The following is a 14,747-nucleotide window of genomic DNA, read 5'->3' on the forward strand; positions in this document are numbered from 1 at the left end:
GTCCATGGTTTATATATATAACACATGGATCAATAAGTCCCGAGACTAACCCAGAGATTTCGCTCGTAGTAAACCAGAAACCAGGTTTTTCTTTACTTAAAGCGTGTTAATTTTAAGTCGATCGGACCAGAAACAGCTGAGTTATCGAGGTTGGATTAAAGACGTTTTGTAGTTTGTTAAAAAAATGGAAAAAAACCGAATTTCGTGTTTTGATAAACATTGTTTTTTAAAGGGCAAAAACACCGTGCAAGCGAAACAATTGAAAAATGTTACCCGGACTCTTGTCCATCAAAAGTAACGATTTGTCGGTGGTTTGCCGAGTTTAAACGTGGTCGTACCGTTACAAACGACCCCGAACGCTCGGGTAGACCTGTGAAAGAAAAAAATTATAATGAAAGATCGTAAAGTAAAGCTCCGTGAGATTGCTGAGATGACACAGGTATCATTTGGAAGTGTATTCCAAGTGGGTGCCGCGATAGCTTTTTCAGCAAAACAATGCACCCTGCCACAAGTCGATGAAAACAATGGCAAAATTTAACGAATTGTGCTTTCATCTGCTTCTCCACCCTCTCTCTCCTCTCACCCTAAAAGGTGATTATGTTGATGAATAAAAACAAATTTTGCAAAAAAATGCAGGCACCATCCGCTCGCAGAACAACAACCAAAGCTGATTTGGATTGAAGGTTTCTCAACCACTAAGCGCAGACACCGACTGCGATGTGCCCTTTTCCTATCTCATTAGATTGATTTATGCTAAACATTTTTCTGCTACCACTGATTTGAATTTGTAAACCAAAATGAAATATATGCGGAATTATTAAAAAATATACTATAACATATAATATCCCTATTTTTATCATTAACCCAATAATAAATACGCCCGTATTGTTAGGGTATCAAGTCTGAAAAGTACCAAAAGACTAAATGTTCTTGTCGCATCGAATTGAAATAAACGCACACAAGCACCCCCGTATGAGAATGCATAAACACGCATACATATAAGGACCAATTCAAGAGCAGGCGCAACCTTCTTCAAAATGCGCGTCTCTGCGACTGAACGACCGAACTCGTGCAATGAGTGCGCGAGCATCAAAATGAGAATAAGAATGAGAGCGCAAAAAACCCGAAGGCATACGAAGTGTCCGGGCCCTGCCGCTACCAGCTGTGGGGCCTCCCGCTTTGAAACTTTTGTGACCATTTTCGTTGTATGAAATGACCAGTCTATATGTTGTATGGTTAGTGCTTAAGCCTAGTATCCACTTCGACGTAAACCGTACGCCAGTCATGAGAGAGAGCGAGAGGCAAACAGCTGGCGTTCAGTTTTCGTCGGGCCTTTTTTTCACGTCGGTCTCCTGATCGACGAAAAAAATACCAGAAAATTCCATAGCGTTGCCAGTCTGAGGAAACGTGAACCCTAGCGAAAAGATTAAAAAATTTAATCTTTTGGCGTGCGCTTCTCACTGAACATTATAAGAAATGGAGGGAAAAACTCAAAAAACTCGCAAAAGTCGATTGCAGGTGTTTATATGTGAGGAGAAAATAACATTAATACTATCTGGGGTGCCTCTTGTCAGAGCTAAATGTTTTTTAGGTCCAGAATGTACGAAAAAACACAATAAAAGTGCACCTATGAACTTTAAATTAGCAAATAATTATCAGTACATTAAAAAAAACAACTGTTAAATTTAAATTGTATTGTTTTTTAATTTCTTTGTACAGCGGCAGACTTTATATCTTTTAAAGGCTTTTTCCCGCAAATACGATGTTTGAATTTTAACTGCTTGTCACCAAACCCAGCTGATTGACAGTACGACCATAGCACTCTTAAATCTGATGAACTCTCAAACTTTTGGTCACACTGGAAAGATTAAAGTTTTTACGCTAGCGTAATCGTTTGTCGATCTGGATACTAGGCTTTACAGTCAGATATTGATTGTTTTCATGGATGGTGTGAGTACAACCTTTTAATTTTGAACTATCTTAAATGCAACGTTAAGACCTTTTATAGGGATACTCCTACGTTTATCATCGTCCCCACTCGACCGTATATACTCAGTTAACGATTTAGGTGTTCTTCTGGACCCTAAACTTAAATTTGACTGCCACATAATATCCACTGTTAACAAAGCCTTGAGCGTTCTTGGGTTTAAAAAACGTTGGTCAAATGAATTTGATGACCCTTATACGGCCAAATTATTATTTACCTCCCTTATCCGTCCTATTTTGGAATATTGTTCGTCGGTTTGGAGTCCACAATATCAAGTGCACATTGACCGTATTGAGTCGGTACAAAAAAATTTCTTCTATTTGCCCTTTGTAGTTTGAACTCGGATCAAAACGTAAGGCTATCTTCCTACCAGAGTAGATTACTGTTGCTTAATTTACCTACACTTGTAAATCGTAGAACAATGCTTTAGCAAAATCTTATAAGAGGTGATACTTTCAATTTTCCTGTTAGACTAACACGAAATTATTATCCTCTAAATTTGCCACGATGTACATCAAATTTTTGTCTGCACGAGCCCTTTCGCGTTCTATGTAATAACTATAACAACCTTTATCATTTAATTTGCATTTTAACTTCTATCCCGGTGTCTTGTCTCTATTTATTTTATGGATTTTCCTCGCGAACTCGCATTTTTTGCCCAAATTGAAAATAGGACCCGCGCGTAACAAGCACGTGCTTGGTGTCGTTGGGCCACTTGTTTGTACTGCTCGAAGTGCATCAACGTCCATCATATATTTAATGTGGAAGTCCTTTTTCATGTAGTAAATGACAATTACCTTAAGTACGATATTATAATTGGTCGAGAAGTATTGCAGCTAGGTTTTGGTGTAATGATTGATGCTAACAAATTCACAATGATAATGATAAGTTAATATTAAGAACTATTTTAAATAAATTATCAGATCGATTTATAACTGGCATGCCACACAGTCGTATAACTACAGGAGAATTAGAAATTCGTCTAATTGATGAACATAAGACAAATACGTCCGTATAGATTAAGTGTAGAAGAAAAACTAATAGTTAGGGACAAAATTCAACAAATGATTGAAAGCAATGTCATCCGACCAAGTAGCTCTCCATTCGCTAGTCCTATTCTTTTAGTTAAAAAGAAATATGGCAGTGATAGACTATGCATTGATTTTCGCGAGTTAATTTCGAATACGGTGTCTGATAAGTATCCATTGCCATTATCATCAGATAGATAAATTACGTGGTAGTAAATACTTTAGCAGTTTAGACATGGCCTGAGGATTTTATCAGATACCTATTCACACTGATTCCATCGAGAAAATAGCTTTCGGGCAGGCCAATACAAATTCCTTGCTATGCCATTCGGTTCGAAGAACGCTTCGTCAGTATTTCAAAGAGCGATAGTACGAGCCTTAGATGATGGCATACTCGTATGCAATTGTTTATATTGATGATGTGTTAATAGTCGCAAACTCCAAAGAATAAGCTTTTACAAGATTGAAAGATGTGCTTAAAGACTTGTCAGGTGCCGGATTTTCATTTAATATAAAGAAGTGCACACACTTCAAGACAGGAATATAGTATCTCGGGTTTTATATTAAAAATGGCGAAATCAAGCCCAATCCTAGAAAAATAGAAGCTCTATCCGCATTAAGACAACCAACTACTGCCACGCAGTTAAGACAATTTATAGGTTTGGCTTCATATTTCAGACAGTTTGTTCCGCGATTTTCTGAACAGATGACACCATTGTATCAGCTAACTTCTAAGGTAAATGGATTTGTTTGGAAGGATAATCACGAACAAATATGTAACAGGATTATTGATGTGTTGATAAGTGACCCGGTGCTGACCATATTCAACCCTGACCTTCCGGTCGAATTGCATACAGACGCCAGCGCAGATGGCTACGGTGCAATGCTCCTTCACAGGATTGAAGGCAAATGTAGGGTGATCGAATGTTTCAGCAAGTGTACATCGGCTTCAAAATCAAAATATCAGTCATATGAGCTAGAGAGTCCTATTACGACATCCAATTCCAGAAACCTTGAAAACGTAAACAAAGTAGTTGAGGTTCGCGTTGACTTGGCAGTGATAACGGATAATTGGCTAATCGCTGAACAACAGAGGGACTTAGGTATAGTTGATATCATAACACAATTAAATGGAAATGAGATGCAAGTTGACAGAGCAAAAAAATAAGAGCCGGATTGTTGTATCGCAAAATTCAAAGAAGTGGTAAGACTCGTTGCTTACCAGTGATTCCGAAAGCCTGTAGGTGGTCGGTCATTAATCATGTGCACGAGGCTATAATGCATCTTGGATGGCAGAAGACTCTTAACAAAGTCTATGAACAATACAACCTGTAAGCTCTCAAAACCCTCAACAGGCAAGGTACAAACGGAACTGCAACCCATTCCTAAGGCAGAAATTCCCTGGCATACCGTACATATTGATATTAGTGGGAAGCTGAGCGACAAAAATGACTTAAATGACTTAGTACAAATAGACGCATTTACCAAGTATATTTTTCTCTATCACACCCTGAACTTGGATTCTGAAAATTGTATCAACGCAGTAAAGACAGGTATATCACTTTTTGGAGTTCCTAGCCGTATCATTGCAGATCAAGTTATGAGCATTGCTAGTGGTCGATTCCGTGACTTCTGTTCATCAAATAAAACTCAGTTACATATAATTGCAACAGGGGCAAGCTGGGCAAGCGACAAGTGGAGCGCGTGATGAGCACGTTGAAAGGAATGTTGACAGCAGTTGAGTCAAGCGAACGCTCTTGGTGGGATGCATTAATGGACGTCCAATTAGCTATGAACTGTACTATTAATAGGGTGACTAAGTTCAGCCCCTTAGAATTACTAATAGGAAAGCAGGTAAGACCTTGGTCATGTTACCTATAATAGGTGAATCTAAGATAGATTGTAAGGAAGATAGATTGTTTGTTGTAATAAAACTGCTTGAAGGTGATCGTTACCTATTGAAATCATTGACTAGTAAAAGAACATACATAGTATCCGCATGAGAGCTTGCGAAAATTACCAGATAAAGGAGTTGCATCTAAGTTGGTCGAAGAGAGTGATGGCGTTGAAATAGACGCAGAAGATGAGTTGAGATCTGTCACCTAAGAAGGGTGCACAGGACTTTACACACATAGGCTATGTTTGATCTAAAGAGAGATTTTGGCACTAAAGGTGCATATCGTCGCAAGTGGCGGCAAGATCCTGTACTGTGTGGTGATAAATTGTAAGCCAAATGGCTTGCGCAGAAAAGTGCAAGCTACTAATGAAAAAGATATATCCTGCCAAACTGTCATTGGAAGACACAAGAAGTGTATTGAGGGTTACAAAAAAAAGTCATGATTTCGGTTAATGAGTAACTTCGAATTTGTTTCAGATTAGCAAAATGTGATGCCAATCCAATGTTATGCCATGCACACGAGGACTCGTGATAGTCAGGATAGCCGTGTCGAGAGAATTAATAATAATAATAATTAATCTATCATTAAGCCTAGTACTCAGATCGACAAACGAGTAAGCTAGCGTAAAAACTTTATTCTTTCCAGTGTGACCAAAATTTCGAGAGTTCATCAGAATTAAGCGTGCGTATTTGCGGGAAAGAGCATTTTAAAGATATCATCAACCTCCTTGGCAAGACAAAACTGCCGCTGTACAAAGAAATTAAAAAACAAAACAATTTAAATTTCACAGTTGTTTTTTTAATTTACTGATCATTAATTGCTAATTTTAAGTTCATAGCTGTACTTTTATTGTGTTTTTTCGTACATTTTTGATCTAAGAAACATTTTGCTCTGACAAGAGGCACCCCAGATGGTATTAATGTTATTTTGTCATCACATGTAAACACCTGCAATCGACTTTTGCTGGTTTTTTTATTTTTTCCCTCCATTTTTAAAAATGTTCAGTGAGAAGCGCACGCCAAAAGATTAAATTTTGTATTCTTTCCGCTAACGTTCACCCAAAGTTCATTTCAGCAGACTGACAACGCTATGCAATTTTCTGGTATTTTTCGTCGATCTGAGTACTGAGGTGAAAAAAAGCCCGACGAAAAGTGAACGCCAGCTGTTTGCCTCTCACTCTCTCTCTCATGACTTTAGAAATAAAGAGTTGAGAGAAAGAAGTGTGACCTTCTGAGATGGTTTAAAGGTTTCAAGACCGTGGATAGGTGTGAACTCACCCTAGCCGAGTGTGGCGCAATTGTTGTTGCAATAAATTAAAATGACAAGTGACACAGAATGACAAGAACACGATAGAGTTGTGCAGAGTAGTGGAGTGTTCAGGACTCATTCTTTCGGGAACCTTCGAACGGGAAACACAAGCAATTGCCACCCGCTGCGCATCTGAAGCCTAGTACTCAGATCGAAAATTGTCCTCCAGTCATGAGAGAGAGCGAGAGGCAAACACCTGGCGTTCACATTTTGTCAACGTTTTTTTTCCCCTCGGTCCTCAGATCGAGGAAAAAATACCAGAAAATTGCATAGCGTTACCAGTCTGCGGAAATTAACTTTGTGTGAGCCCTCTCACTGAACATTATAAGAAATGGAGGGAAAAACTCAAAAAACTCGCAGAAGTCAATTGCAGGAGTTTACATATGAGGACAAATTAATATTAATACTATCTGGGGTGCCTCTGGTCAGAGCAAAATGTTTTTTAGGTCAAGAATGTTCGAAAAAACACAATAAAAGTGCAGCTATTAACTTGAAATTAGCAAATAATTATCAGTAAATTAAAAAAACAACTGTTAAATTTAAATTGTATTGTTTTTTAATTTTTTTGTACAGCGGCAGACTTGTCTTGCCAAGGTAGTTGATAATATATTTTATAGGCTCTTTCCCGCAAATACGAAATTTGAATTTTAACTGCTTGTCCACAAACCCAGCTGATTGACAGTACGACGGTAGCACGCTTAAATTTGATGAACTCTCGAAATTTTAGTCACACTGGAAAGATTAAAGTTTTTACGCTAGCATACTCGTTTGTCGATCTGAGTACTAGGCTTTAGTAAGAGAAGACAAGTTATAATAAAATCATGACGGACAAAATAACTTGCGAAGCGGCTAAGAGACCCCTATCTCCGACATATATATATATATATATATATATATTAATCAGCCTGCTAATCTCAAATCGGAAAGTCAGACAATTTCGATTTTCTGAGTCTAATCCTAAAAAAAAGTTGGTCAGAACAGAAAAAACAGCTATCTAGTCAATAAAATTTATGTGGAAATATAGTATAATCGCTATGAATCGATACATCGGGGATCATATAATGTTGTTGACATCCCTAGTGAAGTAGACGTATATACACTTTTTGTATATTGGGCAATTTAAATTTACGAAATAATGAAATTATTTTGAAAAAAACATCCGATTATGCACTTTATAAAGACTACTGAAAAATAACCGGTTACATACAATATTTAAAATTGCATTCTTTATGGTTCTGAGTTCTGTACGTAATTTGTTATAAGCCTGAGCCGTATTAGAGATAAAAATGGAAGGATTTGATGTGTCAGATAAAAGCAGGTAACGTAAATAACTACAAAATAACTACATTCATTGAATAAATTTTAATTACAAATATGTGCTCTTAATAGATGGTACTTTGGTCCCATGTCCCGACAAGATGCTACAGAAGTCTTGATGAACGAGCGTGAAAGAGGGGTATTTTTAGTTCGCGACAGTAACTCGATAGCAGGGGATTATGTACTTTGTGTACGGTAAGTGAACTATCTAATTATGTCTGCACATTAGGGAGGCAAACAAAAAATTGATATCGTTTAAATTAGAGCAACGAATCAAGACATGGAGAGCCAGAAAAATATGTTAGGGTTAAATGTAAAACTTAGTCGACTGCACCTGGATGAAAATAATTAAATTTAAATTTTAAAGTATAAGCTGGAATTTTATAAGTAGGAATTTTCACACAAATTTGGACCGAACTAATGTACATGTACACTTGTCACAATGTCTCTTTGTTCAGTTAAAAAAATATAAACCGCCCTTAACGATAACGATAAGTTAAAAATTGTTTTAGTTTTTCATATTTGTCTCCTTATTACTTAAACCTTTTAACAAACGTATTTTCTTAAAAATATTTACCAGTCCAAAAATTGTTTTTATATTGGTTTATTTTGTTTTTTCATTGGCCACTACAATATTTTAATTTTTCCTATTTAAAACCATTCAAAATATATTAAAAAGACAATTACCGATTTTTTATTGTGACTAAAGCCTAGTATCCACTTCGACGTAAACCGTACGCCAGTCATGAGAGAGAGCGAGAGGCAAATAGCTGGCGTTCACTTTTCGTCGGGCCTTTTTTTCACGTCGGTCTCCTGATCGACGAAAAAAATACCAGAAAATTCCATAGCGTTGCCAGTCTGCGGAAAATAACTTTGGGTGAACCCTAGCGGAAAAGATTAAAAAATTTAATCTTTTGGCGTGCGCTTCTCACTGAACATTATAAGAAATGGAGGGAAAAACTCAAAAAACTCACAAAAGTCGATTGCAGGTGTTTACATGTGAGGACAAAATAACATTAATACTATCTGGGGTGCCTCTTGTCAGAGCTAAATGTTTTTTAGGTCCAGAATGTACACTTAACACAACAAAAGTGCAGCTATGAACTTTTAATTAGCAAATAATTATCAGTAAATTAAAAAAAACAACTGTTAAGTTTAAATTGTATTGTTTTTTAATTTCTTTGTACACCGGCAGACTTGTCTTGCCAAGGTATTTGATAATATCTTTTAAAGGCTCTTTCCCGCAAATGCGATATTTTAATTTTAACTGCTTGTCAACAAACCCAGCTGATTGACAGTACGACCGTAGCACGCTTAAATCCGATGAACTCTTGAAATTTTGGTCACACTGGAAAGATTAAAGTTTTTACGCTAGCATACTCGTTTGTCGATCTGGATACTAGGCTTAAAGTTAAATCACACGATAGAAGTCATATCCTTGTATCCTTGGATAACTAATAAATAATGTTCATGGGCGTAAAAGTCCTGAAATAAAAAATAAGTAAGTAATCGTTTTATTCCTTTAGCTATTTCAGGCTATACTATGATTCTTATTTGATTCTTATTTTTATGTATGTCTAAAAACAAGGAAGTTATAAAATCTTTTATTTATTCGATCATTTCTATTTATTATATAGCTGAAACATCCGCGCGTTCCGCTTTAGAAATATGACTTGCGCAAAATATTTTGCATTGCCAATATCTTAAGAATATATTTTAACCGACAATTTAAATCACATCCGAAAGAATATTTTGCTGAGCAAGCAACTCTTTTTAAGAACAGATGGGCGTCTCTTATAAAAGTTAGCCCAAATATTGTGTTGTTCTTTATCTCAAAAATATTAAAGCTACAAAACACAAATGCATAATTTTAATTTATTTAAACCAATTTTAGATTTAATTTAAATAAATTGATCACCGATTTATTTAAACCTTTACTTCATTATTGAAAATGTGTCCTTCTTGGCGTTACAAACTTGTATTTGATTTTAAAATACCTTCTGAAAGTGAATAAACAGACAAATTTTTGAGTAATAAAATTGACCAATTTTTAACTCCCTAAAGAAGAAGTTTACTGGCAAGTGTACAACATAAAAAATATTTACACATAAATCCTATTTCATTTTTATTCAGAGAAGATACAAAAGTTAGCAACTACATCATTAACAAAGTTCAACAACAGGATCACATCGTTTACCGCATTGGGGATCAATCGTTCGATAATCTACCGAAACTATTGACTTTTTATACACTTCATTACTTGGATACAACGCCTCTAAGACGACCGGCCCTTAAAAAGATGGAAAAAGTAATAGGAAAATTCGATTTTGTTGGCAGCGTGAGCATACATTTACAATAATATTTTGTAATTGATGTTAATTTATTTAACTTTTTTAAAGGACCAAGATGACTTGCCATTTCAAAAAGGTGAAGTTCTCACAGTAGTTCGAAAAGACGAAGATCAGTGGTGGACTGCTCGTAATTCATCGGGAAAAATTGGGCAAATACCAGTTCCTTATATTACGGTGCGTAGAAGAATATTTCAACATCCCCGCTTACCACCGTCTTACCATTTTCAACATTATTAAGGCGCAGTATTAGCAAAAAAGAAAATCTGATTCGCACGATGTATCAGGAATACAGAAATATTTTTCTAACAGTTCCTTGAAAGGCTTCATATTTTCTGATCGCGTTGTACTTGTTTTTGCCTTTAACTTTTATTCCAGAATTTCAAAATAGGTTGCAATTGCATGCTCGGTAATCGCAAACAAATAATTAAACATTATAATTAACATTATAGGGAAAATGTAACAAATTACAAGCGTGTTTTTTTCTGCTTCTTATTTGAACCCCAGAAACATCAATAGTCAAAATTTACCATCGATGTTTTGGAAAATTGAATGTTGCTGCGCCTCTACTGCTTAAAGGGAATTTAAAAAATGTGACTGATTTTAAATAACTCCTAGGCATTAGGTAGTTTTTTTGTAAAAGACAGTGGCGTCGCACCCGCAAGCACAAAAATGTTATGCTTACTAGTGCCCGGTGGAACATCAAAACAACTTCTTAATACTGCATCTCGTAGCTTTATAAGTCTACTTGACATGAAACTTATAATCCAATCTATGAATACTTTGGGAATTAGGAATTCACTTAAAAAAATGTAAATTCACAAAGCTGTAAGCAGCTGGAAGATAAGCCAACAGAAGCTAATACAGCAGATTTCCTCCCTTTCCTTTCAAACTTTTATCACATCTTTAAACCTGTAATGCATAATTTATCATCATTTATTATCAAGTGCTAATCGAGTCTATTCTAGACCATGATTTTTAATATTTTTGCTAGCTCAGAAATATTTGTCGAAAATTTGCAATATCTGTTAAATCTTTTTTTGAGAATAGGCGTAATCTTAGTTGAACTCCATTCCACATTGCAAAAGGTGATTTCAAATCATTATACCCTTGCAGAGGGTATTATAATTTTGGTCAAAAGTGTGCAACGCAGTGAAGGAGACATCTCCGACCATATAAAGTATATATATTCTTGATCAGGATCACCTCCTGAGTTGATATAGCCATGTCCGTCTGTCCGTCTGTCTGTTTCTACGCAAACTAGTCTCTCAGTTTTAAAGCTATCGAATTGAAACTTTGCACACACCCTTCTTTCCTTTGCACGCAGTATATAAGTCGGAACGGCTGCCATATAACTGATTGATCGGAAATGCCATAACCTTGGTGTTTGTAAAGTTAGGAAGCTGGGATTTCCTATGGGTTTTATATTTGGCCAATCAATCCGACCTACCAAATTTCATAAGGATCGGCCGACTATATTCTATAGCTGCCATATAACTGATTGATCGGAAATGCCATAACTTTTGTGTTTTTAAAGTAAGAAAGTTGGGATTTTTTATGAGTATTAAGAATGCATCATATGAATAATTTTGGAGAATATAATTTACAGAGTATTCTGCAAGGGTATATCAACTTCGGCTCCGCCCGAAGTTAGCTTTCCTTTCTTGTTTTTAGATTAATTTGGGTATGGGTATGCAGAGGGTATAATAATTTCCTTCTTGATCTGTCCGTCTGTCTGTCTGTCCGTCTGTCCGTATGAACGCTGAGATCTCGGAAACTATAAAAGCTAGAGGATTGGCATTTTGCATGTAGATTCTAGGAGTTCCTACGCAGCGCAAGTTTGTTCCAAAATGGTGCCACGCCATATACATATGTATGTATTTACGTTGGATACAGTTTCAATTGCCCGCCAAAGATAACTCCTTTCAAAGAAAGCTATTCGCTATTACCGTTACTCGTGTTGTGGAAACATTTAGACTTTAATATTCATAATACTATTTAATACTTAATCTTATATTAAGTTGTTTAGCTGAGTAACGGGTATCTAATAGTCGAGGCACTCGACTATAGCGTTCTCTCTTGTTTTATTCTGATATTTGTGCGATGACGAGTGTCACACATCTTCGATCATTTTTGATCAAGCCATGCCCGTCCGTCCTTCAGTCCGTTTCTACGCAAACTAATACCTCAGTTTTAAAATTATTTGAATACAACTTATCGAGAAGTCTTATTTATGTTGCAAGTAGTTTATACAGTGGCACACAGTTTATTTCGTGCAGACGTAAACTTGAAATTTAAAACCATATAGCTAGCAAATTATACGGAATATGATAATGATTTAAATGCAGCTATGTTTGGTAGTATTTTGGCATTTATTAAGGCACTTCATTATTTTTAAACTACATTAACGCTTAAAAGTAAGAAAAACTAAAAATACCGAGTTTTTTTATGTCACAGCTTATTTTGTGCAAGGAACTTCATGTTAAATATATTGACTATTAAATAACTTAATACTTTGTGTGACCTCCCTTCTGTTTATTGACATCCTTTAATCGGGTTTGCATCGAACAAACCACCTTTTTTTTTGGTCTGCTTTGTAATCTTGGCCCATTCTTCCTCGCTTTTACCCTGATCAAGATATACAATGCGCCAAATATTCTGAAAAACATCAAATTTGGACCGATTTCACCCTATTATTCCTATAGGAGCTATAGAAAATATATGTCTGATCGGCACGCCCTTTTACCCTGATCAAGGTATGCATAAAAAAACAAGAGAGAACGCTATAGTCGGGTGCCCCGACTATCAGATACTTGTTACTCAGGTAAAGGGAGTGCGAGGGAGATGGAGATATAAACTTTGATCACGCATAACTTTTTAACGAATGGTCCGATTTGAAAAATTTCTTCTACATTTCGATAGGTATTGATAAACACAATAAAACTGCATTTTTACTTTTCCGAAATATTTAAATTTATAAAATCGTATATAAGCGATTGTGGGCGTTAAAGGGGGCGTGGCACCTTTTTGAAACAAACTTGCGCTGCGTAGGAACTCCTAGAATCTGCATGCAAAATGCCAATCTTCTAGCTTTTATAGTTTCCGAGATCTCAGCGTTCATACGGACAGACGGACATGGCTATATCGACTCGGCTAGTGACCCTGATCAAGAATATATATACTTTATAGGGTCGGAAACGCTTCCTTCTAGCTGTTACATACTTTTGCACGAATACAATATTCCCTTTTACTCTACGAGTAACGGGTATAATAAGATTTGGAAAGATGCAAACTTGATCTGCGTACACTTGTTTTACGACGACTGTGCAAGTTTCAGATCGCTAGCTTTTAAACTAAACTCGCAAACGGTATTGAAACAGACGAACAGACATTCATGGCTATATCGACTCCCCTATTGATCTGATCAAGAATATATGTCGGAAATGGGGGTCGGAATATGGGGTCAGAAACGTCTACTTCACTGCGTTACACATTTCTGACCAAAATTATAATACCCTTTGCAAGGGTATAAAAACTTAATTTAGGCTTTATAGATTTGTATATTTCTCAATAATTATTTTGCTGTAATACCCACTTCATCGTATAAGGCAACGTTATGCAACTTAATTAGTCTTTCGCTATCTCTATATTGTCCTTTCTTTTCAAGAGTCATTCAAAATTAGTATATTCAAGCTGCTTTTGATTTCCATTTTAGTTTTGGGTTTTAAAAACATAATCAAATCAAAAAAAAATTTGTTTTTTGATTACTTCCGAATGGCTAATCATTTTTATGACTTATGCACTTATAGTCCAAGTATATTTCAAGCAGCTCAACAATACCTTTTGATTTCTAAAACGAAAGATATGTATATATGTTGTTTTTTTTGCAACGGGGAAAAAATAAACAGACTTTTTTGGACACATCAATAAAAAGAATAAAATAAAAGAATAGAATAAAATTTAGAAAATTGTACTGTTTTTACTGTATTTCATAACTAAAAATTTACAATATTTAACCATTTCATAATTTAAATTTGTAGCCTGGTTCGGATTGCGATTCTTCGAACTTTAAAGGCGATGAGTCTGGGACCACACTAAAAAGGACAGATTTAAATGTAAGTGCTAAAAAAAACATGGCAATATAAATAATGACTTTCTGTAAAATATATTATTAGCGCAAACTTCCTGCATATGCCCGAGTAAAACAGTCTAGGGTTCCCAACGCCTATGATAAGACTGCATTGAAATTGGAAATCGGTGATATTATTAAAGTCACGAAAACTAATATTAATGGACAATGGGAGGGGGAACTAAATGGGAGAAATGGTCACTTTCCATTCACGCACGTTGAATTTGTCGATGATTGTGATTAATGAATCTTATTCTCTATAATTTTAATTTGTAAGTTAAATGTATTAAACCTAAGTTGTGCAAACCAATTGTTATCATAATCAAAAAATTAAATAAACATTAAATGAGTTTAGAAAATACACGCGAATGAAGGGGGAATGGTATTGTATTGTGTTATGCTATATTACAAATTTTGTATATCTGCCAATTTCAATAATTTAGAATTTGTTTTTTCTAAAAGTGGAAGTGTATGTTACGTATGAAATATTAGGGCCACATACACTTAACACTTTTCTGTATGCCAAATGGATTGTCGCGGGCCGCGCAATACGATCCCCTACTGTCAAGCTTTTCTGTCAAAAGTTGTTATATTATGTTATTTTTACGTTATAATTATTTGAATGAATATATATATGTATACTTGGGTACATACATCGATTAATGTGTAATAGTGATACTTGAAGTTTAATAAAAACAAGAGAGAACGCTATAGTCGAGTGCCTCGACTATT

The 14,747-nt window shown here is 35.6% G+C and overlaps 1 protein-coding gene across 2 annotated transcripts; it reads left to right on the top strand.

Moving 5' to 3' along the window:
• The first annotated feature begins 7,282 nt into the window (after window positions 1-7,282).
• Window positions 7,283-14,374, top strand: LOC108044213 (adapter molecule Crk). 2 transcript variants are annotated; one of them, XM_017123134.2, is made up of 6 exons: window positions 7,283-7,539; window positions 7,611-7,733; window positions 9,672-9,876; window positions 9,938-10,063; window positions 13,927-14,001; window positions 14,062-14,374. In XM_017123134.2, exons 1-6 carry the CDS (start codon window positions 7,508-7,510, stop codon window positions 14,257-14,259), a joined length of 759 nt encoding a protein of 252 aa, XP_016978623.1. In that variant the 5' UTR covers window positions 7,283-7,507; the 3' UTR covers window positions 14,260-14,374. The 2 variants fall into 2 exon arrangements, with proteins under 2 accessions (XP_016978623.1, XP_016978624.1); XM_017123135.2 differs by lacking the exon at window positions 7,283-7,539 and having other exon boundaries at window positions 7,615-7,733; window positions 9,677-9,876.
• The last annotated feature ends 373 nt before the right edge of the window (window positions 14,375-14,747 follow it).

The sequence above is a fragment of the Drosophila rhopaloa genome, unplaced genomic scaffold (assembly GCF_018152115.1).
Source record: "Drosophila rhopaloa isolate 14029-0021.01 unplaced genomic scaffold, ASM1815211v1 contig_203, whole genome shotgun sequence".
NCBI classification, from domain to species: Eukaryota; Metazoa; Arthropoda; class Insecta; order Diptera; family Drosophilidae; genus Drosophila; species Drosophila rhopaloa.

Excerpts from the sequence above, each read along its gene's own strand:
- LOC108044213 (XM_017123134.2), top strand. The coding sequence starts at position 7,508 with ATGGAAGGATTTGATGTGTCAGATAAAAGCAG. Across the intron at positions 7,734-9,671 it reads GATTATGTACTTTGTGTACG|AGAAGATACAAAAGTTAGCA; the intron begins GTAAGTGAACTA and ends ATTTTTATTCAG. Across the intron at positions 10,064-13,926 it reads TACCAGTTCCTTATATTACG|CCTGGTTCGGATTGCGATTC; the intron begins GTGCGTAGAAGA and ends TTAAATTTGTAG.